This window comes from Glandiceps talaboti, chromosome 20 (assembly GCF_964340395.1).
Source record: "Glandiceps talaboti chromosome 20, keGlaTala1.1, whole genome shotgun sequence".
Lineage (NCBI taxonomy): Eukaryota > Metazoa > Hemichordata > Enteropneusta > Spengelidae > Glandiceps > Glandiceps talaboti.
The window spans coordinates 1,936,226-1,963,244 of NC_135568.1; the positions used below are offsets into that span (position 1 = coordinate 1,936,226).

General features: G+C 33.2%; 1 protein-coding gene across 2 annotated transcripts in view; it reads right to left on the minus strand.

Annotated features, from left to right (window-relative positions):
• Positions 1-27,019, minus strand: part of LOC144450760 (nuclear receptor subfamily 1 group D member 2-like) — a 68,385-nt gene that overhangs the window by 9,754 nt on the left and 31,612 nt on the right. The window contains exons 1-2 of one of the 2 annotated variants that reach the window (XM_078141471.1): positions 11,891-11,962; positions 1,609-1,697 (exon numbers count right to left, since the gene is read on the minus strand). In XM_078141471.1, coding sequence (XP_077997597.1) covers positions 1,609-1,697; positions 11,891-11,930 — 129 coding nt within the window. In that variant the 5' untranslated portion in view covers positions 11,931-11,962. Of the gene's footprint in view, positions 1-1,608; positions 1,698-11,890; positions 11,963-27,019 lie in introns of those variants that run through there. The other variant, XM_078141470.1, reaches the window with a different exon arrangement.

Sequence of the window (27,019 nt, forward strand, 5' to 3'; positions counted from 1 at the left end):
TTCAAGATATATGAATTTAATGTATTTTTAAAATATCTTTTCTGTCTGTCTATTTTAGAGTGCTCTTTTTAACGTTTGTCTTGTGTACTATGTAAATGTTGTGTTTTTTTATAGTATATGGGAGTGTATCCTGCAATAAAGTTATAAAAATAATAAATGATAATAATAATAACTATGAGTTGCGTAGCACTGGACACAAAGTCCAAATGTACATTTCTGTCAACCATATGATGCAATGTCACATTCAAGTCAAACTATCAAAATGGTTTGATTTAAATACTCAGGAAGCTTTTGGTGACATCATTCCCAGATAATTAATTTACAATTTTTATAAAGTTGAAAGTAGTCCAATCACAGTTGTCTAATATATGGATTACTGACATCATTGACTTTGAACCTGTCCGTAAGATTAAAGAAAAACATACACACATCTTTAATAATTTGACAAATCACAGTGTTTTTGAACCAAAACTAAGAGAGTTTGATCATAAATTAGAAACGTAGTACAACAATTTCAACTTGAAGTAGTGGTTACCTTGACAACGATCAACAAACTACAAACACACCAAAACGAATTTTCCTCAGATGATTTGGAAAGCCTAGCAATACTTTACGGACTACGATGAGAAACGGGTATTTTACATTTAAATGTAATGGTATATATCAGATATGTTAGACAGGTATGGACAGGGCTTGAAGTTAACAGTAGTCCCATGCCCACAGATAACCAATTCTGGTCATGGGGCTACCATAATTTGCAGCTGATAGCCCACTCAGTCTACCACTGATTATGTGATGAAGATGGAAGATTTATAGACATGAAAGTATTTTTTATTTTTTTATTTTTTTTTTATGATTATTGAACATTTACAAAGAAAATATTTCACAAAAAGTGTGAAAGTATTTTAATAACACATATATTTCCAATAGAGGAAATCTGTTTTCAGTTCAGGAATATAGGTCTACAGGTCACAATCCTTGGGCTATCAATTTCTGAAACTGGTAGCCCACTAGGACTACCAAAGAAAAAAGTTAATTTCGAGCCCTGATGGAGAAGTGTTAAATTCAAAAACAAAGTTCTTATTTTCCGGTTGAATAAAGACTTATAATGTCAAGCGAATAATGCTAAACCTGTGTAAAATTGATTTAAAATGACCATATGGATGAAGATTGTGTATTTATTTTGGATTTTTAATTCCTAGAACAATTTTATCATGGCTTCCTACTTGAAAAATCAATGTGAAACTACAGTGACAAAGTCTGTGTTTGCAACTGAATACATTGCAAAAAGCTAAAAAATGTGTAAAAAGTTTGTTATTGTACGTACAATAACAAAGTTTTGACACATTTATCAGTCCTTTACAATGTATTGAGTTGCAAACACAGACTTGGTCTTTGTCGTTTCATGTTGATTTTTCAAGTAGGAAGCCATGATAAAATTGTTCTAGGAATTAAAAATCCAAAATAAATTTGTAATCTTCATCCATATGGTCATTTTAAGAAACAATGTGGAAAATAACCATGATTCTGTTTTCACTGTTTATTTTGAACAATCCTTTAAAATAAAATTATATTTTTTGAAGTGAAATTATTGGAATGAGGACTTACCTTACAGCCTTCACAAGAGTGAACACCATAGTGGAAACCAGTTGATGTATCTCCACATATCTGACAGTTTATCAGTTCGTTTAAGTGATCTAATGAAAAAAATAATAATTATTATAAATAAATTATGAAAAATGCTTACAATCTAAATATTAATTGTTTGGTTTAGCAAACAATAATAGAGTTAAGAAATGGTTAGAACCAATCAACACATTACACACATTTTACAACAGGTTTTTTTTTCATTTAGAATATATTCTCAATGCAATCATAAATTGCAATCGTGTATGTACACGTAAGTATGTACATAGACAGATAGATACATAGATACATAGATACATAGATACATAGATACATAGATACATACATACATACATACATACATACATACATACATACATACATACATACATACATACATACATATACATACACACACACACACACATACATACATACATACATACATACATACATACATACATACATACACACACACACACACACACACACACACACACACACACACACATACACAAAATGAAAAGCAATATGAAAGACAGTACAATTCACATTCCTTCACATACTGCAATGTGACGTATAGCCTAGAGTCACTTGAGTTCCCATCATCTACTTATGAAGCAATATTTACAAATGGTTTACAATTTACTCTCTAGCGTATCACCATCAGTCCCCTTCGTTGGCTAAAATGGAAAACACCTCCACACTTTCCATTTCAGAATAAACGTAAAGATATTACCCCCACAACATATACAGGTTTGAGTTATGAGTATTCACATGCATCAACTTTGATGATGTACATTAATTTCGGTATATCACCAAAGTGATGGCATACAAGTCATTAAAGGTGATGTCTTGTTACACGATATCCATCATGAGGTTTTAAGAGTGCTTTGTACTAGAGTCAGTATAAAAACAACATTCTTGTAATATACTCTGAAATGGCTTTTCAATCTACATGAAGGTGATTGCTATGGTAACCAATGAGATTCTTTTACTGCGCTAGAAAATTAACGTCACAGCATTTTGTACAGAATTCACCTAGGGCCCTCAATTAAATGGTGTTTGCCAGTAGGGAAACTTTTTTATAGAAACTGTTTATTAGAAATGTATTAATTTGAATAATTTATGCATATGATCCACAATTTGCATACTTTATGGATTTGTCAATTATTTGAATGATTTATGCAAATTTTATGAGAACTTATAAATTGTTCCCTTAAAGTTAATGTTTATAAGAAAGTATACCAAAGGTGACACTCTATTACCCAAAATAATGTGGTTGATAGCAGTAATCACTGCAAGTGTACTAAAGACAGAAATAAGTCTGACTGAACTTTTCCTTTAAGTTTATAGCAGTAATCAATACAAGTGTACTAAAGGTAGAAATAAGTCTGACTGGACTTTTTCCTTTACGTTGATAGCAGTAATCAATACAGTTGTACTAAAGACAGAAATAAGTCTGACTGGACTTTTCCTTTAAGTTGATAGCAGTAATCAATACAAGTGTACTGAAGGCAGAAATAAGTTTGACTGGACTTTTCCTTTAAGTTGATAGCAGTAATCAATACAAGTGTACTAAAGACAGAAATTAGTCTGACTGGACTTTCCTATAATCCTATTTGAACAAACACATTTTTCTCTTGTCTCAAAATTGCAGAGAAAGTAATTCTAGGAGTCTGTTGATAAGGGTATAAAATTGAATAAACTTCAGTATACAGCTCTTAGATACTCTTTCATCGGTCCCTTAGAAGTACAAGGCCGGTAGATGTAGCATAGTCCACATGGTATGTTGGATATTAAACTTACAAGTTATTCTAGCCTAAAGGTGAACTCACATAGGTCATCCGTCTCTAATTTAATTGGGTTTGAGTCTTACTATTGCTAAAGGCTGAAACCTATCCAACTGGGATCTGTACACATATTGCATATTTTTATTTTTTATTCATATTCAATAGTGTTTTTTTTCTCAACCATCACTTAGTGTTTTCTACTAACTGAACTGTGTATAATGCACTTGCCAAGTTCCTTACAGGCCATCAAACATTTCAGTATTACTGAACACATATACAAGTTATGTATGGACTTAAAGATTAAATATGCATTCAAGATCTGTACTTAAATCTGACCAGGTCACCCTTCCAAAACGTACAAGTTATACATATACTGGTACTATTTCTTTACAGATAATATCAGAACCTAGCCTCAAGCACGTATACCTAAATGCAATAGTTTGATATAGTCAATTAGCGTTAGTCAGAATCAATTAGAAACAGTAGATGTCTATTTAATTAACCCCTTCAATACTGAAAACATTCCCGCCAAAATTGTGTGGACAAAATTCTTGTTTTATGTAAGTTTTTGGCAAATATCAACTTCATTTTAGACTGGAATTAAAGAAATGTTATTTCCTAATAAAGTAATATTATTGTAATTATGAAAATATTCATATAAATTGGGTCCCCATATTATTTAAAACTCGTCTCTAGTCCTGAAAGGGTTAACACTTGTTCATGTTATCAGTATTTAGTTACATTAGGCCTAATGAAAAAAGTTGTTTGGTTCCAGTTACTCGACCCCACCTAGTTTTCATGCCAACTCTAAACTTTTTTTATGTATTTGAGAAAAAAATTAATAAAATCGCGAAAATCGTGAAGTCTTGCACGAAATAGTACATGCAGAAACTGACATCAACTTAAAAAGACAATATAAAACTGTTCTTCCAATCTGTAATGGCTTTACATCTGATGAGAAGAAACCAATAACACAGATACCATATGGAAAATAATGGAAAACATAACCACCTGAACTCACATATGAAAACAAAATTTTAAAAATAAAATAAAAAATCTACCTTCTCTTCTATTCTAAAATCTATTCTAAAATTGAATATAATTTACGTCTTAGCTAGAACAGTGTATCCTATCTGATGTATATGTAAATTTTGATGACGATCAAAATATATGGAAATGCAGATAATATGGTATGTAACACTGTATATTGGCTAATTAATATACTGTGCTATCCTTATATATGAAATGCATATGAACACAGAGCTGATTTCATTTCACAACAAAGCACACAAAAATATACAACAAAAGCATAATTATTTACACCAAATACCAAAATTGGTAATGATGCCTTTAATTTTAAAGCTGCAGCACTACCTATACCAAGACAATTTTTTTCTCAAACTGTTTTGTTACATGTAATGACTCACTCCAAGTATCATTCACCATGAAGAATATTGAATCAATTGTGGGTAAACGGAGCTGTACACATAATAGTTTCAGCTCTATAGAGGAGTTTTAAGTACCCATCCAAAGTAATCATGTGACAAAATATTTAAAACAAAATTAGTTATAACAGAAAGCCAGACATTATCTCTATGGTATGATATGAATGGGTGTTAATAATTTACTTGTGTGTTAATACAATGGAACCTGATTTACGGCATACCATTATCATCCACTACATCCTACAATGACAGTCACAGCTGTACATCTGTACATGACATTATTTCAGCAATGCCTTCAATTCATTACAAGAAATTTCAAGAATTTTCTCGTTTTCTTTTCTAAAATTAAAAGTATATATTGCTAATTACATACAAGTGTGATAACTGTTTACTGAGAGTAAAACTAATATTATTCTTTAATTAACAGAACTAATAATATTACCTAATAATTACCCATAAATTCTGAAGATATTAATGCATCAGTTGAGAATTGTTTCATGCCTAGATCAAATGACATTGTGGTATTTACTAATGTAAAGGAATTTCATGACTCTGTTAATAACAATCTGACAAATTACCAACTGGAAAACTACATCATAGAACTTGTCAAGTGTCAACTCAGCTAGAAGGGATCAGATGTCTGGTGATAGAGTCTCACAGAGGGACAGCTAATTCTATTGTCTTGAGAAAGAAATTCTAGTCTGGATGCCAACGAGGTTTCTAACTAAACCATGTCTGGTCAAAGTACCTCAATCAGCACATAAAGTTGTTCACCCAAGCAGTGAACCACAACTGTTATAGAGTAAACAGTATATAAACGGTAGCATCCTGCGCTGATATATATACCATATTTGGACATTACATAACTGCCCCAATAAACATTAACTTTATGAGGGACTGTGTTATTTGTTAGAATTTGTGACTGATTAACAAAGACATGAGGTTAATGGCTGTGTGGGTGGCTGTGGATGAATTTTAAATTGCATCTCAAGCATACCAGGACTTCTAGAGTAACGACTTTGACTATACTGTGAGTGGAGGTGTAAACTGTAACAATACTGTATTATGTATAGGAACTAGACTAAGCTCTATTGGGCAGGACCAGATTGACAGCATATGCCATACTTAAGACATGTCAGACAGTCAGAGATGGACAGCTCTATTCAGTGTTGTGAGAAAGTAATTTATGACAAAGACTGCTATCATTCTGAATCATTTTACTTGTATATCATAGAAACTACCAAATATGAACTTTATTATCTGCAATAGTGTTTTACTTCATCAAAATAGAACAAAAAAGGTTGACTAATTCTCACGCACTGAAGTGAAGCAAGTGGAACGGAAGCTATGGTATCGACCAAGAAACTGAATGGTCAGTATTTTATGATGCGCCTAGACAGTAATATTCTATTTAAGGTACCAAGAATTGAACCAGACCAGATTTATAGCATACCACATGTAATAATAGATGCGATATTGTCTTAAGAAAATAATTCATGACAAAGTTATTGACAAGACTTATATCATTCTGATTTATAACTGGAATTTTTTAAACTTTACATTACATATAGAATTGTCAAGTGTCTAATCTGTTGGACAACGTAAGATGTACATTGTGTCATGACTTTATCGAACAGATGGACAACTCTTTTTAGTGCCTTGAGAATAGAATTTATGATAAAGGCTTGTCTATAAAACTGCTACATAACTGTTATATCATTCAGATGAGTCGCTGGACGAGTAGTGACAACCCTTAGGTCACAAGTATTTTCTGTTTTAATGTAGAAAAATATTGGAGAATAACATAATTATACCATCGCCAGTAATATCAAAGAAAAATCAGGAAAAGTAATAGCAATTCTGAAAGTTTTGACTCATTTCGAACACAGCAGAACCAGTGATGTAAGCACACATTGCTGTGACATAGACGTGTATTGGCATGACGTAAAATGACCAGAATATATATTCCATATTTTTTGTTCAACTTGGCTTGTGCATCATACAAAATAAGTTAAATGAATAAAATAAATAAATAAATTAATTAATTAATTAGGGGAATTTTATAACTTTACTTTTATATAACAGAAACTGCAAAGTGTGAACTCTATTGGCAGGATCAGATTTAGCATATACCACATAACACTAACAGATGGCACAGGTGCAATAGGGTAAGAATCATCCAATGCCACAAGCACTCGTACAGATGGACAGCTATATTCATTCTCTATACTTTATGATAAATATTACATGACTCCATTTCATACTGACAAATTAACAACTGGAATATCTGTACATGATACCATAGAAATTTTCAAGCATTAAATCTGCTGGTCAGAAATAGATTTATGGCATCAGGAATAGATTTATGGAGTCAGACTGTTGACATCAATGGTTGGACAGCTCAATCTATCATCTCCACAAATTCGTTTAGGAATTTAAAAAGTCATTCTGACAAATTAACAAGAACTGACATTTTATGAGCAATAGTGACAAATCATTGTCTCTAGAAATCAATTCATGACATCAATGACTTCATTTCACGAATTGTAAACTCACGGCATCAGACTGTTGATGAATGGAACCTGTAACAAGTAAACAACTGAATTGGATTAATAACACTTGGCACAGAGACTTGTATTACATTTCATCATTTGTTAAGGACAGTTTTATGCCCTCTTTACATAATAGTTCACTTTTACAAACAAATTTTCAGTTCCCCTTGCATTTCATGTACACATAAAACTGTTCTTATCAACACTGAAAGGTACTACAAGTCTCTGCTGTTCAAACCTGTTGTGCCAAGTGTTATTAATCCAATTCATTTGTTTACTTTCCTTGTTTGTAACAGGTTCTGTTTGTCTTTAACAGTCTAATGTCGGTAGTTGTAATGACATTCTTTCAAACTAGTCACTGGAAACCAGTTACTTGTAAATCATAAACATTGCCAAATTTACTGGGGAGAAGATTTATAGTGTCATGAGTTCACATACTAACACTAGTAACAGATGCTTTATAAATAATCTAAACGACAATTTACAGATTTGTCAGCCTTTTACCCAAAAGTCTAGATCTGTAAAATCATCTCATATTAATCAAATGCTTCATAAACTGTCTCCGATTTCTCGGCCTTTTTATCTGAGAGTTTGTAAAAATGATGTCACATCAATTATACCTGACAAAGTTATGAGTTTGGTTTTTGTCTAATCCATTTTAAATGAATCCTATCAAAGTGATTAAGGACATTAAGGTCCTACAGGATTCCATACTTTAGTTTGGTTTGGTTTGGTTTGGTTTGGAGAGAGTTTCAAAGTGTCAACAAATGAGAACTGAATGGTTTCAACAAAACTCAACTCAAAGGTTTCCAAAAATTCTAACTAGCTTTTACCTGCTAAGCAAAACATCACCAACTCAGTAAATGAGAGAGAACAATAGTAATCATTGCAAAGAAAAAATCTAAGGTGTGAAAAGCTAAGTACAAAAGAAAGGCAGGAAAAGAGGCAAACTGTAGACTAAAGACCTCATTTGCAGACGATTTGTTGAATGGGTCAACATAATATAAGAGCTGATTTTTTTTTATCTGTGTGACATCTCTCAACTATTTATTCATTTGAGCACAGTCTGTGACAGAGAGATTATGATTTGAGAGATTATTTATTTGAGCACAGTCTTTGTCAGAGAGATTATGATTTGAGAGATTATTCATTTGAGCACAGTCTGTGACAGAAGGATTGTGATTTGAGAGTTTACACTCTTCATGATGAGTTATTCAAAGAATTTAGAGTGCTTACCCACTAGGAGTTCGTACTATGTGACATTTACAAAATATGTTATGAATATGTATGAAATAATTCACATGTAATACACCCCTAGATATTCACATAACTGATAATTTAAAATACGTTTAATGAAATGTTTCTAGATCTTGTCAAATATCATTATGTAATAAGTATACTCCTAGAAATTAATTCACAAAATGTGACATTTACAAAATATGTTATGAAATGAGTTATCTTTTCGAAATATTACATGTAAGACATCCCTAGTAATTCACATGTGACATTTAAAAACATGTTATGAACTGTTTTATTGTCAAATATCATGTAGTATAAACCCTGATGATGCTGACAAGATATTTGTGAAACAAGATTATCCTTAATAATTTTGTGACTGTGTGAAGAGCAATATTAAATGTAAAAATAAAGCAATAGAGCTGTGGGTGGTCAAGTGGTTAAACCACTCGCCTCTTACCACTGCGGTCGCGATTCGAACCGCATTCAGGGTTTGATTAAATTTACCACGCTGTAAGTATAAAGAAGAGTGTTGTTCAGTTTGTCTCTACCGAACAACGCAGGTTTTCCCCGGGTACTCCGGTTTCCTCCTGCATTAACACTGAACCCATGACGGATGACCCTTACTGGACTTCTTGGGAGACAAGTGTTTATAAAGAACTATTCAGTATAAATACAGATTATTATTTAATTTAATGTTTTGATGTTTAATATGAACTCCAAATCTTAAGCTTATATTCTAACATCTTATTGCAGTTACTTAAGGTTCTCAACAAATTGAACAAAAGTTGATTTCATTCATCAACATGTCAGTGCAATAAAATGTCTCAGTCTTCCAATATTTCATCAACTGATGGCTATCTTCATCTGGGCATGAAGCCATGACCTAAAAAAAAGGATATTTTATTGAAATTCAACACTACTTGGGATTAAGTCTAGATGTAATTTTCAACTTTCAAAAGTTTACATTTTTGTAAATAGCTTATGTCAAACAAACATAGCATCATATCATTGAATTAAAACAACATCAGAACATCTCCATCCCACGCAGACTATGAATATTTAAGAAAAGACCATTCAGTGCAATCGAGAGCAGGATTGATCACGATTTATCACGATTTGAGATAAATAATTCAACATGTCTTATACACACAGCTACTCTAAAATCTTACCATGTACATAAGTCTCGTCTGCTTCTAAGAATACGGTACACAAAGGGATTATAGTTTCAGTATTTTTTTCCAAAATCTACAGCTATCAAACTTTCAGTAGGAATTTTGTGATAAATTGCTGAAACATATAACAAGTACAAAAAATAAGTTGTTCAGACATGTACTGTTGCCATGGTAATAAATCTCAATTCTGCTGTTCCAAAAACGTTATGCCACCATTTTGAATTTGAAGTCCTATTTCAACTATTACACAATGAATTACACATTTCCTCAATATATTGTACATTTGTACTAAAGGCAGAAATATGTCTGAGACTTCCTTTTTAACTCAATATTTTTACATACACACGTACACACACACACACACACACACACACACACACACACACACACACACACACACACACACACACACACACACACTAAAACTTATTAAGTAAAGCCAATCTAAGTACCATGACAAGATGACAAGATTTAAAAATAATGTTTACAACTCCTTCATACAAGGGTCACACAAAGTCCATGTTGTTTATCCTACTTTTTCTTAGCTTCTAACCTTCAAGACTTTACCAAACACAGCAGTATATCTGAAGACTCTCCTAAAAAAACTTTTAAAGGCTTGCAGACATTTTACAATCATGATATTTGTAATGCAAATAATAGCCTCCAGGCATGTCAGCAGGGGTGTGTCTAAGAACACAGCACTGGGTTCTACCAGTAGACCTTATCAATTGTAATCAGATTTTAAGATCATACAGAGTTTAAGAAATGTATACCATTAATTACAGAGTGTATATCAGTTGGACACAAGGGAATCTTAACCATTTAATCTAATATCTTTATGATTTTATGCCATCGACATAATCCTAGAGTCTATAAACTGTGTATAACATGTAAAAACATTGAATCTGACATTTTAGTATGTTGGAATTGATTAATAAAATCATACGAGTTACTTTGGTCTGTATTACTGTGTAGCATGATTGAAGATGTCCATTTCTTAGTACAGTGTTAATAACATTACAGTTCTTTTCCACATACATACCATGCACAAACCAGTCAAGAACTATCAAGATCTGTGGGCCTGATCACAAGGTTTCATGTTGAGATACAGTGCTTTTCCCCAAAGCGAGTCAAAGTATTGTCACTTTCGATAACAATCTCTATCATTTATTGCATATAAAGGTATCATATATCTATATCAACCATCCTGAAATAAGTATTTCTTTAGGAGAATTTGAAAAAGGAATCAATTTCCATTTCATTGATGAATTTGCTTTCTATTCATCAAAAGAATTTCTCAAGTGCCACCATACGCCAACACATTGTTCTCCTTAAGTAGCGTTTCTGAAAAGAGTGATCCATATTGAACATTTTACAACATTGTGTTGAAATTGGAAACATTTCCTCCAGATATGAAATGAGAACAACAAAGATTAAACATAACAGCCGCGAGCAGCATTTGTAATTTGTTGGAACAATATGTCGTGCTGTAAACTAGTCTTATGTGCCAAATAGATGCATGGTCACCATAGATTCATCTTTTAGTGTAGACAATGATAACATGAGTTTCAGTTTCCTTTATTTAACAGGATGGATTGACTATTTCTCCACAACTGATCTGTCCTTCCACACACCTGATCTGTCCTTCCATATGACTTAATCAGGGGAACATGAATTTTTCCTTTTTTAATAAAAGAATGCACACAGGATTACAATGCTTTTGAAGTACTGCGTTGGCTTTCAATAGAGATCCATACACTAAATGTTACTGTACAATTTTAATGTGATGTTTTTATAAGGTTAATTTACAAGATACCAATCTGCATTCAACCTTACAGCCTTCAGCGAGTCACCCCTGGGCCCTGAAAGTACTGTAATCACGATTCTGTTGTAAGTTTCTTAAAAAATACACATTTCTAAAGGATATTGGAAAATATAAATTATCATATCCTCCTGTAGTCTAAAAGTAGAGTCAAATTTTGCTGCAGCACTAAGATGAAACCATGATGTTGTAAAGATCTTTTACAGTTGAAAATTAAACAAATTAAAAATATAAAATGTACCTTTGGAAATGTTGTAAACACTGCAATGGTAAGCAGACATCAAACCTCCTTTGCTAATCGGTTTATTCTTCGTGTTCGCCATGGGAGTCAAACACAAAGTGTTTTATCAGTGCACTGCAATAGTTGATATGATATACTTACTAAGGATTATGTACCTCATTGTGCTAAAGTAAACTCACATAATGTAGGGTGACAAAAAATGTCCAACTTGTTTCTCTGATTGGATGATCTTCAAACTAACATTGAAATGCAGTATTGGATATTTCCTAGCCTTTGATGAGAGGGAAAAATATGACAATGGCACTGAAGCACAATTGAGTATATGCTGCATTGCAGTTTTGGATGTAATTCAAGTAAAATTACTCTCAATCCTGTCAATACACCAGATATTTGATATCATCAGATATTTATTCACTTTCATTTCTTTTGATAATTTATTTCATTCATGTTTTCTCATCTAATTGTTGTATAACAGATTTGTTGATCTATTTTCTAGCATGTCTGACATTCAACAACCTGTAATACACTGACTAACATAGTAACAGGACACACTACATGCAAGCACACATGAACCCATGCTTATGTACACGTCTGTGACACAATTTTATTCCATTATAATCATATTATGATTGTAAAAAGAGCAATATGTATAATCACAGATGTGTGCGCAATCAACGGAAGAGCCATTTAGTTTACTGAATTGATAATCATCTGTAAACAGTTTGATCGTATTCAAAGTTAAATACCATGTATTGAAGACAGGTCTGAATTCTCAAAATTAGAGACAAAATGTTAAATTCCCATCATCCTTGCTGATTTTTCATGACTTATTCTTGCACAGGTATAATAATTAATAATTTTTAATTAATTATTATAATTAATTACTTATTATTCACAATGTTTCCTTTCATTCAAAAAAAAATACTCAGAACCTGAGGATATTGTTGGTACTCGTTTTCGACTCATAATGACAAGGCCCCTCAGGTCACTCTATTTTCCTGGGCTGCATGAAGAAAACTATTAGGGTATAATATCTAGACTGTACACCACTGACAACAAAATCCTGGTGTTGTTTTGTTTTGTTTTGGGGTTTGCTTGTTATTTTATTAATACTAGTATTATTTTTTTTATTTTTTTATTTTTTTTATTTTTTATTTATTTATTTTTTTTTTGGGGGGGGGGATGTCCCTAAGGAACCAGAGTCAATTGAGGAGAGTATGACTGCACAACAAAGATGGGCTTAAAGAACACTTGGTATTTTATCTCTGTATCATCGCTAACAGTAAAATACTGTTTTTAGGAGGAAATTATCCCTAAGGGACCAGAGAGTCAATTGAAGTGAGTATAATTACACAAAGATGGGCCCAAAGAACATTTGGCATGTCATCTTTTTCTCTTAACGGCTTTAATCATAGATTCTACACGCTTTAATCTGCCTAAAGCCCATCGTGTAATTGGCTTCTCTCTCACAAGGTCTACTTTGATTTGACTTGTTCATCTTTTGACTTCTAGCTAATGATTAAAAAGTGGTGAATTACTAATGAATTGAACACATAGACTGGACAGGATCCATTGATTGTGAACAGTGGACAGGATCCATTGATTGTGAGTAGTGGACAGGATCCATTGATTGTGAGTAGTGGACAGGATCCATTGATTGTGAGTAGTGGACAGGATCCATTGATTGTGAGTAGTGGACAGGATCCATTGATCGTGAGTAGTGGACAGGATCCATTGATCGTGAGTAGTGGACAGGATCCATTGATCGTAAACAGTGGACAGGATCCATTGATTGTAAACAGTGGACAGGATCCATTGATTGTGAACAGTGGACAGGATCCATTGATTGTGAGTAGTGGACAGGATCCATTGATTGTGAGTAGTGGACAGGATCCATTGATCGTGAGTAGTGGACAGGATCCATTGATCGTAAACAGTGGACAGGATCCATTGATTGTAAACAGTGGACAGGATCCATTGATTGTGAACAGTGGACAGGATCCATTGATTGTGAGTAGTGGACAGGATCCATTGATCGTGAGTAGTGGACAGGATCCATTGATTGTAAACAGTGGACAGGATGGATCCATTGATTGTAAACAGTGGACAGGATCCATTGATTGTAAACAGTGGACAGGATCCATTGATTGTGAACAGTAGACAGGATCCATTGATTGTGAGTAGTGGACAGGATCCATTGATCGTGAGTAGTGGACAGGATCCATTGATTGTAAACAGTGGACAGGATCCATTGATTGTAAACAGTGGACAGGATCCATTGATTGTAAACAGTGGATAGGATCCATTGATTGTAAACAGTGGACAGGATCCATTGATTGTGAACAGTGGACAGGATCCATTGATTGAGAGTTGTGGACAGGATCCATTGATTGTGAACAGAGGACAGGATCCATTGATTGTGAGTAGTGGACAGGATCCATTGATTGCGAGTAGTTGACAGGATCCATTGATTGTGAGTAGTGTGGACAGGATCCATTGATTGTGAACAGTGGACAGGATCCATTGATCCATTGATTTCTATCTGAACACTTACAATATATGTTTATTCAAAGTAAACAGGTTTAATAATGAAATCTGAAAATTGTTACTTATTTTAATAATCATACTTGACTAAATATCTTTATCAATACTCAATTAATATAAACATTCTAAAAGACAACATTTGGGCTAGAAAATGTATAGATCAGAAGTCATGGTCATGTTGTTTACAAAGTCTTGCCATTTTCAATACACTGAGATATCTGAATTGCATAATAATTCTTTACATACATTTGAAAACACGTGATTTTTATGTGCATAGAGCGCCCTCGTATGGTCAAATGAAATGTCATCATCCTTCAAATCTAATGCCCAATTAATCAGAAAGGACATTTTTTTAATACTAGCCTTTTTTGGAAAAGTCAGGCGTCACATACATAAACATGATGGATACTCAATAGAAGCCATGTAATGGAGAATAGTATTGGTTGAAACATTAGTTAAATGCCACCATGCAATTAGATTACCTATGTGGTGTACATGTATCTTCAAGGGTTCAATTAATGGAAATGAAAACCTTAAAAGTTGAAAACACCAAACTGCCTCTAGGTGGAGTTAGAAATAGATATTCTACCATTATACTAGAGATCAAGTTTTCTTGTCATTTTACCAGGGTTTCCTAAGAGTGTTTTTGTTAAGGGCTGAAAGTAGGTCATATCTGCCTGAGTTCCCCAGTCATTTACTTGAGTTCCCTACCAGTATTTTTGTTACCTGAGTTTCTCCTTTACCCCAAAAAACAAACAAAAAAAATCTCAGTTTCATACATTTTATGTAGAGGGTTTACTACATTTGTACAACTCTCTAGACTATTACACAGTGTCTATAATGTAACCTAGTAAAATTATGCTACCATATCAGTTGAATTCTCAAACTAGTAAATATTCCTTTGTTTTAGTGCATATGGTAATTACTTCAGTCTGTTGACGAAGTCCATAGGATGACGCTTTAGGCCCAGCTTTCTAATACTGTCTGTATTGGAAATTGAAAATTTTATAGTACATTAATATCCGCTGTTGTTTACAGAAATTTGAAATTCTCAAACAATCAATCATATTCATGGCAATCTACTTTATATTTCAGTTGGTAAACAAGGTCAGAGGTCAGATCAGGAAACACACTAAAGGAAATTACATTAACCTAATTTTGTCAGCATATCATCTGCCATGTACGTCCAAAGTACATGACACTCTGATTCAATTTCACAACATAGTTTTCGTTCCAACACGTATGACCAACATATGTGTCTCTATGATGAAACTGTAAACCTAATGCATGAAATTATTAATTATACTTGTGTGTGTCCATTGTATTTGTGCGTACATTGTGTGTATGTGTACATTGCGTGTGAGTGTGTGTGTGTGTGTGTGTGTGTGTGTGTGTGTGTGTATGTGTGTGTGTGTGTGTGTGTGTGTGTGTGTGTGTGTGTGTGTGTGTGTGTGTGTGTGTACATTGTGTGTGTGCATACATTGTATGCATGTGTATATTGCGTGTGAGTGTGTGTGTCGGTATGCATGTGTGTGCATATTTGTGTGTATGTTGTGTGTGTGTGTGTGTGTGTGTGTGTGTGTGTGTGTGTGTGTGTGTACACTATACTAGGTATGTATGGGTGGGTGGAGGTAGGTAGGTAGGTAGGTAGGTAGGTAGGTAGGTATGCATGTATACATATAAGGATCTTTAAGAGACTGTGAAGTACATTGAATATCATCAGCAGTATATGTAAATATACCATCACTGAAGTATTAAATGACTAGGGAAGTTCCAAATCCACATCGTTTAAGTAAGAAATAAATTTCTTACATACTATTGACAGGATAAAATCTCAGATTGCTTTGTTGTATAGGTTTTCAATGATTTTCTTGGATGATGCTTATGATCAATGGAATAATGTCGATTACACTGTTTGTAATATATATTTTATGGATTTCAAAGATGAAAATGATGGAAAATCATTATTTACTATTGTGACCTGTTCTTGACTCGTTTCAGATCAAAATGTTGTACATACATCAGATTCTAGTGTCAATAGTCTTACCTTTAGGCCTAATAACAAACATTGTGTGGTTTTAATTACACTCAATTTTAGAATAGGTGGGGTAGGTAGATTTTTTTAATATTTTTTTGATAATAATTATATTTTTTTCATGTGTAAGAGTACCGTTCTTAACGACTTTTCTACTGCGACTTTTATTTTAAAAAAAAAATAGCTCTGGTTTGCGAGAATGCATATGATGTGAAATCAATCTTGTTGCTGACATAAAGATTGGTTACATTGTATCACATTATATATCTGGTCTGGAAAGCAAAGTGGTCTCTGAATGTAAATCATAACGATACTGTATAGGAACTAGACTGTTTGTTGCTATCACAGGCCTGTCAGTTCACATGATAGGCTATGGAGCAAACCGCACGTAACCTGTGACCGCTGTGTGACCTTTAAGTACATAAGCAATAAATTTTGCTAATGATTGGTCAATCTGATGTATTTTATACTTATCTTTGATGTTAATAGGAGAGAAGTACTTGCCACATAATATATGATTAATCCTCTGACCGACTACATTAAGTAGTAAATTTCACCACCGATCGATCAATTTGAAGTATTTTTACACCAATCTTTGACATTGCTAAGTGAAAGCTGCATGTAACCTGTGACTGCAGTGTGACCATCTACTATGTAAGTTTCACCACCGATTGCTAGAATCAATTTCAAGTCTTTTATAAAAACAATCTTTGAAATTGCTATGTCATAAGATATACAAACCATGAAATAAATTGTGATGCAATCACACACATATCAATAATAGAAACATGCCAATCAATTAAGATTTTGAGAAAACCATGAACACATTTGGAGTTTAAGAATTGACAAATTCGGTATTTGTCATAAAAGAAATTTATAAGATGTTGGAAAAAAACATATCCATGAGTTCTAAGGTCACAGTTTACATCTCTATCATTCTTTAAAGGTATAACCGTCACTATATACATAAACTTTGTATATTGTAGACAACCTTGACCTAGTTTGGAGTCTAGACATCTAATAGGTCAACAATGACAACTTGAACCCAATTTGATGTGGTGCGAATGCATACACACTACATAAAAGATTTGAAAACCTGTCTTCTAGAAAACACAACAACACTTAATTAACATAAAGCTATGATAGAATCTTTTAACTGTGAGACATTCATGAGTAGAAAACATCTCATATTACGTCAATAGCTAACTAAACAATGTCAGGCTTGCACATGTCCCTGACAACGACCTTAGTTGTCCTCTCAATGACCCTTTCACAGAATGACCTACATTGATGGGTTTACCATTAATTAAGTTACATACACACTTGACAGACACTGATACACTCTACTGACTCAGTGTGTCCCTTTTTGAACTACGTATTAGTCTCTAGATACTTAATTTAGATCAGACCATTCTACAATTAACAGTATTATGTTGAAGTATTCTGAGAGGCAAAAAAACAAGACATGTCTGAAAACAAATAACAATGTATGAAAAAATTTAGGAAATGCTCCTGTACCTTCAAACATAACATATATGTTATTCCTTCAAGGTATAAGTGTACAGACAGTCGACTTATTTCAGATTATGTTCTAGAATCGTCAACATTAAATCATAACAGAAGACATACAACCGATGAAAAAATATTGATTAGATATATTTGCTTGCTTGTGGTAAGGCCTAAAAATATAATTGTTGGGTTTCGGTTACCTGACCCCACCTAGTTTTTCACTGTCGACCCTAAACCTTTTATTACATATTCGAGAATAAAACAATAAAATTAAAAAAATGTGAAATTTCAGGAGAAATACAGGATGGGGAAACTGATATCAACTTAAAAAGACAATATAAAATTGTTCTTCCAATCTATAATGGCTGTACATCTGATAGGAAGAAATAAACAACACAGAGAGCATTTGGAAAACAATGCAAAACCTGAACTAGACACTCACACATGAAAAAAATATAATAAAATAAAATAAAATCTACCTACCCCACCTATTTTAAAATTGAATGTACTCGGAACCACACAAATTTTCATGCAAAGATCTCAACATACAAAATAGTGTTGGTAAGTTATCAAAGTAATAATTATATACCAAAGGAACCCTGGATCTCAAAACTATGTTTACTGATAGAATGCTACCATTATAACGATTGTGTCTGACTGTTATTGATACCTTCCATTGACATAAACCAATAAAAATGTTGCCTGAACCTGTTTTTGTATCAATTATATTGTTGCTTTTACCCAAGGTACCATCAATTAAATTCTCTGTTTGCCTTCCACATTACGGCTCTAGGAAATTATATCATACACATGATTACACGATATAGGCATGCAGTTTACAAAATGGTGGCCAATAAAATATACGAATGGTGTAAATTTTGACATATGTGTGAAGGACAGCTTGTCTCCATAATGAGAACTGGTGTGTGCTTCACGATCTTTGAACCAATGAACGTAGACATGCTGGTAGTAATTTTACTACTTACAGTCAGTGCCATAATCCGTTCATAACCCTCAGATATAATTCATCCTTCTTCTTCTTCAAGCTACTGAGTCCATTTGCCGACAGATTGATCAATTACCATTTTGTGACCAAAAGGGACATTTCTATTTAATAACTCTATCAATATAGAATAAAACTTTACACAACAGAAGGATATTAAACACCTCAACTCTGCCTCTATTAAGACACTAGGTGCTATATCTACTTGTCTTGTGTCTACTGGGACTGACAAGCAATTTTACAAGACATGTACAATAAAACTCCAATTGATATTTCCCAAAGTTTGTAGATTTGTGCTAGTTTCAGTGCTCACATGGAGTATATTTTATTATATGCAATAATAGAAGGACCAAGGGTATTAGTATATTGTGTGATGTATGATACTAAGGGTACTTGTATGAATGTTTGCAACTTCTTCACTGCAATGGTTGTGTTTTTGCTAAGGGCTGGCAACCACGGTAACAGGAAAGGGCAAATCTGGTAAAATTCCATGATTTTGGTGTGGAAACTCAGTAAAATGACAAGGAACTCAGGTAGATTTTACCTACATGTACTTTCAGCCCTTAATAAATACACTGGTAGAGAGAACCCTAGTAAAATGACAGGGGAACTGAGGTAACTTTTACCTACTTTCAGCCCTTAACAAAAACACTGGTAGGGAACACTTTAAAATGACAGGGGAACTGTGTGGTAGATTTTACCTCCTTGCTGCCCTTTAAACACTGGCATGAAACCCCTGGTATTAAAATGACAGGAGAACTCAGGTAGATTTTACCTACTTTCAGCCATTAACAAAAACACTGGTAGGGAACCCTGGTACAAGGACTTGGGAACCCAGATAGATTTTAACTACTTAACACTCTTAACAAAAACACTGGTGGGGAACCCTGCTTAAATTACATGAGAACTCAGGTAGATTTTACCTACTTCCCGCCATTAACAAAAACCCAGAGTGCCATCATGTACTTTCATGAGCAAAGTGAGTACAGTATATAATAATTAATATCAAAATGTAGCAGACTACACAGCAAGCATTCAGCTACCCCTGAGTACCCATACTGACACTCACAATGCACCATGGGAGTTCTCTTATTATAACATATAGGTTTACCTGAACCTGCAAAATTTCCATTCAAATCAGAACTGTGCCTTATTCATGGAGAAGGAACAGTTTCATATCATTTGCATAAAGGCCTGCAATAATGTCTTTTTTGGTACGTTGCACTGCTGCAATGTAATTACCAAAATTGGCTGTCTATATCCTATAGTGCAAGTAATTACTGATGCCTTTTATGTAACTTGTAAGGGTGCCTGTACTTATTTCTCATCATCCTTCAAAATGATGGGTCAGTCGATTGGTTTGTTAAAAATTTAATAAAAAGTTCTTGAGTGTATGAGTTACATAATGGTGATATTTTCAATTCAAAATTATTGTATTTTACAAGTCTGAATGAAATAAAAATGACAATTAAAGTCACAAGGAAACCTCGAAGCACATGTTGTATTAAATTTAATCAATTTCAGCATCCAGGTCTCGCGGGGTTGCCACCTCACAATCAGCCATTTGATTTTTTTCTAAATCCTGCCATAGAGGGCACTCACGTTTGATTTTTTTTTAATTTCGCCAGATAAAAGAATACAGGATCGGTTGGGTCATGACAAACATTAATTCAGTATGTTCGTCCACATAATACAGGTATGATATTAGTCTTCTAACCTTAGCTCTATGGTTTCTGTCAGGTTGCATATATGGTACACATAGTTCAATCTTTTTCAAATAAATTTAAATTGATATAAGTTTATATAATGTAACACATAATGTACTCATAATCTCAGCTCAAGGAAAGAATTTCTGTTCCTGTAAGACTGCAGATCTGACTAAGTATTCAAGAATTTCTGTTCCTGTAAGACTGCAGATCTGACTAAGTATTCAAGAATTTCTGTTCCTGTAAGACTGCAGATCTGACTAAGTATTCAAGAATTTCTGTTCCTGTAAGACTGCAAGAATTTCTGTCCCTGTAAGACTGCAGATCTGAGAATTTCTGTTCCTGAAAGACTAGATCTGACTAAGTATTCAAATTTCCTAAAGGCTACAAGTAATTAAAGTTGTTGGCATGGCCACATGGCCAGGCAATTTTTAATATGTATGTCTGTGAGTGAGTACAAAAATGTCTTAAATATATGTAACATATGTGATGTCACTCATAATCTTAGCTCATGATATCAACTTCTGTTGGCGACTATATAAAAGACTTGACCAAGTCTGCAGACACGCCACGTCATTGCTGTATGAAAATTAACATGCCAGTCAGTTTTTATATTTTCAAGAACTTATAAGAAGTATGTACTTCATATTCTAAATTTGTCAATAATGTCAAATAAAAAAGATTGTGTTTCCAATAACCTGACTGACCCTAATTTAAGCCTCTGACCTTAAACATTTTTAAATCATTTAAAAAAAAATTCTTTGTCTTCTTGATCTTAATGCAAGTATATTTTCTTTCCGCAGTGATGTCAGTACATATTTCATCAAAACTATCACAGAAAGATTATTCTGATCGACATTTTGTTTGTTTTGAGTATTCTGACCGACATTTTGTTTGTTTTGAATATTCTGACCGACATTTTGTTTGTTTTAAGTATTCTGACTGACATTTTGTTTGTTTTGAGTATTCTGACCGACATTTTGTTTGTTTTGAATATTCTGACCGACATTTTGTTTGTTTTAAGTATTCTGACCGACATTTTGTTTGTTTTGGGTATTCTGATCGACATTTTGTTTGTTTTGGGTATTCTGATCGACATTTTGTTTGTTTTAAGTATTCTGACCGACATTTTGTTTGTTTTAAGTATTCTGATCGACATTTTGTTTGTTTTGGGTATTCTGATCGACAGTTTGTTTGTTTTGAGTATTCTGATCGACATTTTTTTGTTTTGAGTATTCTGATCGTCATTTTTTTGTTTTGGGTATTCTGACCGGCATTTTGTTCTTTTGAGTATTCTGACCGACAGTTTGTTTGTTTTAAGTATTCTGACCGGCATTTTGTTTGTTTTGGGTATTCTGACCGGCATTTTGTTTGTTTTGATTATTCTGACCGGCATTTTGTTTGTTTTGAGTATTCTGACTATCATTTTGTTTGTTTTGAGTATTCTGACTATCATTTTGTTTGTTTTGAATATTCTGACCAACATTTTGTTTGTTTTGGGTATTCTGATCGACAGTTTGTTTGTTTTGAGTATTCTGACTGGCATTTTGTTTGTTTTGAGTATTCTGACTGGCATTTTGTTCATTTGAATATTCTGACCGGCATTTTGTTTGTTTTGAGTATTCTGACCAGCATTTTGTTTGTTTTGAGAATTCTGACCGACATTTTTGTTTGGTTTGGTATTCTGACCGACATTTCATTTGTTTTAAGTATTTTGACTGACATTTCATTTGTTTTAAGTATTCTGACCGACATTCCATTTGTTTGAAGTATTCTGACCGACATTTTGTTTGTTTGAAGTATTCTGACCGACATTTCATTTGTTTGAAGTATTCTGACTGACATTTCATTTGTTTGAAGTATTCTGACTGACATTTCATTTGTTTTGGGTATTCTGACCGACATTTCATTTGTTTGAAGTATTCTGACTGACATTTTGTTTGTTTTAAGTATTCTGACCGACATTTCATTTGTTTTAAGTATTCTGACCGACATTTTGTTTGTTTCAAGTAGTCTGACTGACATTTCATTTGTTTTGAGTATTCTGACCGACATTTCATTTGTTTTGTAGTGTGTTTCAATAAATTTTAAAACTTTTAAGGAATTTTCAGGATAAATTGAACTTTACTCATTTTCCAAAAATGCCATGAAATCCTACGATTTGCCAGGAGTCCATCTACAATTGTTGACATCAGCCATATACTCAAAATCTACTCATTGTCTGTATTCATAACGTTACTCAAATCATTTATTTTTAATGAGAACCTGAAGGTCAAAACATTTAGATAAGAATTACTCTATAATTTATACATACTGACTAGTCATAAATTAACAATTTATCTGGTTTGAGTAGCATGAAATTCTTGTCATCTCATTCATTAAATTGAAGATATGGCCATTTCAGCTACTCATGAATTTTGGTCTGAAAATCCTTTTAAATACTGGTATGCTATTTGTTTGTCTGTATCAAGTCCTTTACATTATATTTACCAGACAATACTTGCATTGGTGCGCACGTACAAGTGGTATGTTCACAGCAATGCAATATGGAAAACATTATAGCATACCTGCATGCAAATGCTATGCAAATGGTATGTAAATGACATGCAAATGATATGCAAATGAGGAAGTACTCATTCCCTACACTCAAAAATCTGAAATCGCATAATTGCACGATATGATTTAATTTTACGGCAATTTGCCGTTTAGGATGAAAATATGTAATAATAACAAATTTATGATAATTTTATGAATATTTGTAACTTTCCCATTCACTTTACAGCTTTTAAAATTTTATGGTATTTGTATTTTGGGCCTATGGCCTTGAATATATTAAAAGACAAACTACACATACAACATTATAGGATACAGAATGCATCATGTGGATGCCATGCAGCAGTTTAAAGGCCAAGAATTCAATCCCAGGTTCTTGCATACTGTAATCTGACTACAAACCAGTAAGACTATTGAGTTTCAATAGGGAACTTGCAATCCAGACTGAGCATGCTCAGACACAAAGGACTATGGTATTTTCTGTGGTTATCATAATACCTATCTGGCGCTACTGATAAAATAAACCTCCCACAATGGTCAGGGTAACTATGAATTGATCGTTTGTGGTTACAAACAATGTAACATTATTATTTGATTAGTATTTATCATCACATTTCCCACGATGCAACATTCAACATGGCGGGTTTGCAAGTTCCCTATTTGATGGCACAAAGTTGTACACCTCACACATTTTTTTGTTATAAATTAAACATTACGTTAGCGTGCATGTATGCACATTAATTATGACATTTTCTCTCACTGTGAAGAAACATATTAAACAGTTGAATCTTCCTTGTTTCATCCGACAATGATATTGATTTGTGTTCACCATGACTTAAAATGTATCATTTTATATGCTTGCGTGCTATCAATATACATATTTTGTTTTATGCCGTTCATTACAAAAAACGTTGTGTGTGATGGGAAAAACATTGTTCCTTGAAATTGGAACTCTATATTACTTACTCTAGTTTGGTAATATCAGTAGAAAACAGACTTGATAAGGATAATCCTTTTGTTCACTTCCAATTTTTTTTATCGCTCGGCCAGACAACTGTTTTCTTGACACCTGAATTTTAGTTCTATTCTTAGCTGGTTATGTATGTCATGACAATCAACAGTTTCCCCACCCTCTCCCACCCTCCCCCACCCTCCCCCACCCCATGATTATTTATAATAATATCCTCCATCACCTCAGAGCAATGTAGTTGTGCTAAATACAGTAACTATTGTATACAATACAATTTCCCACTGATACTGCAAACTTTTCACCGGAAGCATTTAAACGTAGGAAACCTTTATTTACAATTAAATCGTATATGATATTTATATATTATATATTTAATTTGATATTTTTTGTGTTCCTATAAGCCAGAGGGATGGGTGGGCTCTTTTGTTTGTAAATTTTATTTAAGCATTGTATAATTGAAATAAGTCTACATAGGAAACCTTAATAAACCTTAATAAACCGTAACATAACATAACGTAACGTAACATAACATAACATAACATAACATAACATAACATAACATAACGTAACATAACATAACGTAACGTAACATAACATAACATAACATAACATAACGTAACGTAACATAACATAACATAACGTAACGTAACATAACATAAAATAACGTAACATAACATAACATAACATAACATAACGTAACGTAACATAACATAACATAACATAACATAACATAACATAACATAACATAACATAACATAACATAACATAACATAACGCAACGCAACGCAACGTAATGTAACATAACATAACATAACATAACATAACATAACATAACATAACATAACATAACATATATAATAACATGTAGTGTCTGCTAGTGCCAGCTGGTACAACTTTAAAGTACATTTACCCCTTTCTATACATGTACAACAATTGAGGCTACATTGTATAGAGTGCTTGAAAAAGGTGATTTCACTGATGTATAATAAATACACTGACGTGGTGATTATTTCGATGACATTGCTATGTCCTTGAGATATTTCAGGTCATAATTGTAAACTTTTATGTATAGATGGCATCATATGTAGAGATGGGTTTCAACGTTTGATAGCTATAAAAATCAACATTATAAGTTATCAGGGATGTTGAAAATAGCCGTAAGGCAGTTAAAACAACAGACTGTTAGCAATAAATTTCCGGCTATGAAAATTTGATATATTTATTGAAATTGTTCCCCCAAGAAACAACGAAATCTTTTAGAATTTATCATGTTTATGGTTCAATGTTTCGTCAAATTGCAAAACGTGAGAGATTTTCAAGATTTTAGTCAAACTTTCCAACACATATTTTTCTAAGTTTATAGCACTGAATGGGATCAAAATGGATCTATTAAAGTGACTTTTGATCACTTGCTAAAATACCATTTACTTGCCTTTATTGTCCAAAATTAGAGTAATTAAATGAGAAATTAAGCGACCATTAAACTGCCATGGCATGGGTTTCAGCCATTATAACACATTTTGACCTGACATGACCTCCCTTGAATCAATGGGGAAGGGGGAAAACACAATAATGTGTTATTTTTAGTACTAACTTTTGATTGATATCATTTGCTTTCCAAAATTCTGGCTACCAAAAGATCTAGAAAAATCATTTTGAGCACCCCGCAGGCACTTCCCACCCACAAGTTTTACATCTATAATTACTATTTAACCAGCTATACTTTGCCAACTGCAGTCCAAACTCTTAATGAATCAATTTAAGTTCTCTGTTAATGCATCAATCTTGTATTAGGAGTCCTCTACAGAATATTGTTTTTGTAAATTTTTCATTACACGCAAAATCAATACACATTTCATTATATAATTATGTATTATGCTGTTCAAATCTCACATGGAACATTCGGCTCCTTTATTTATGTCAGCTAAATATTCTAGATATTTACAAGCTTCACAAACTCTTAATAGGTTCTTTTATTTACAGCCTGGTTCACTTAAACTCGCCACATATCTTGTCCGATTATTTACAAAAAACATGAATATGACACGAGACTCTGCCATCGTCAAAATCTTTACTCGTACCATGCGAGAACAAATTCTGGTCAGTTTGCTATTAGTGTTATCTTATCAGTGGAACTTAAAGGCCTGGGTTTCAATCCCAGGTTCTCACATTAGTGTTATCTTATCAGTTAAAGGCCAGAGATTCAATCCCAGGTTCTCACATTAGTGTTATCTTATAAGTAGAGCCATGAGGATTACATAGGATTATTCTTTTGTACTAGATCAACTTTTTCTATATAGCCCTACCAAACAACTGTGTTTCAAACCTGCTTATTTAAACCTTTTTCAAAGTGGGCCTTCCACGTGACACAATACAGATTTCATTACACCCCAGTACTCAGGGTTAAGAGAACAGAGAGATAGATGGAATCCAAAAGGGTTTATACCAAGTCCCATTAAAAAAACTGAACTGAATTGAACTAATATTCACTAGACTCTAAAATACTACACTTAGAAATTTATGTATTTCATTTTACTACCAGTGCTGCTCCTAACTTGCTTCATAAGTCTCTAATACAAAAGGGACGCAACAAATTACTGAATAAATAAATACTATGGGTTAAAACGGTCCCTATGTATCATCAGGGTTCATTTGATAGACCATAAAATCACTGTAATCAGGCCAATTGGTCTATATAGTATGTACACAGTATGATTTATGTTGTTGTTGTTGTTGTTGTTGTTGTTGTTGTTGTTGTTGTTGTTGTTGTTGATTTGTTGCCCTATACAACAAGTGCACACCAAACAAT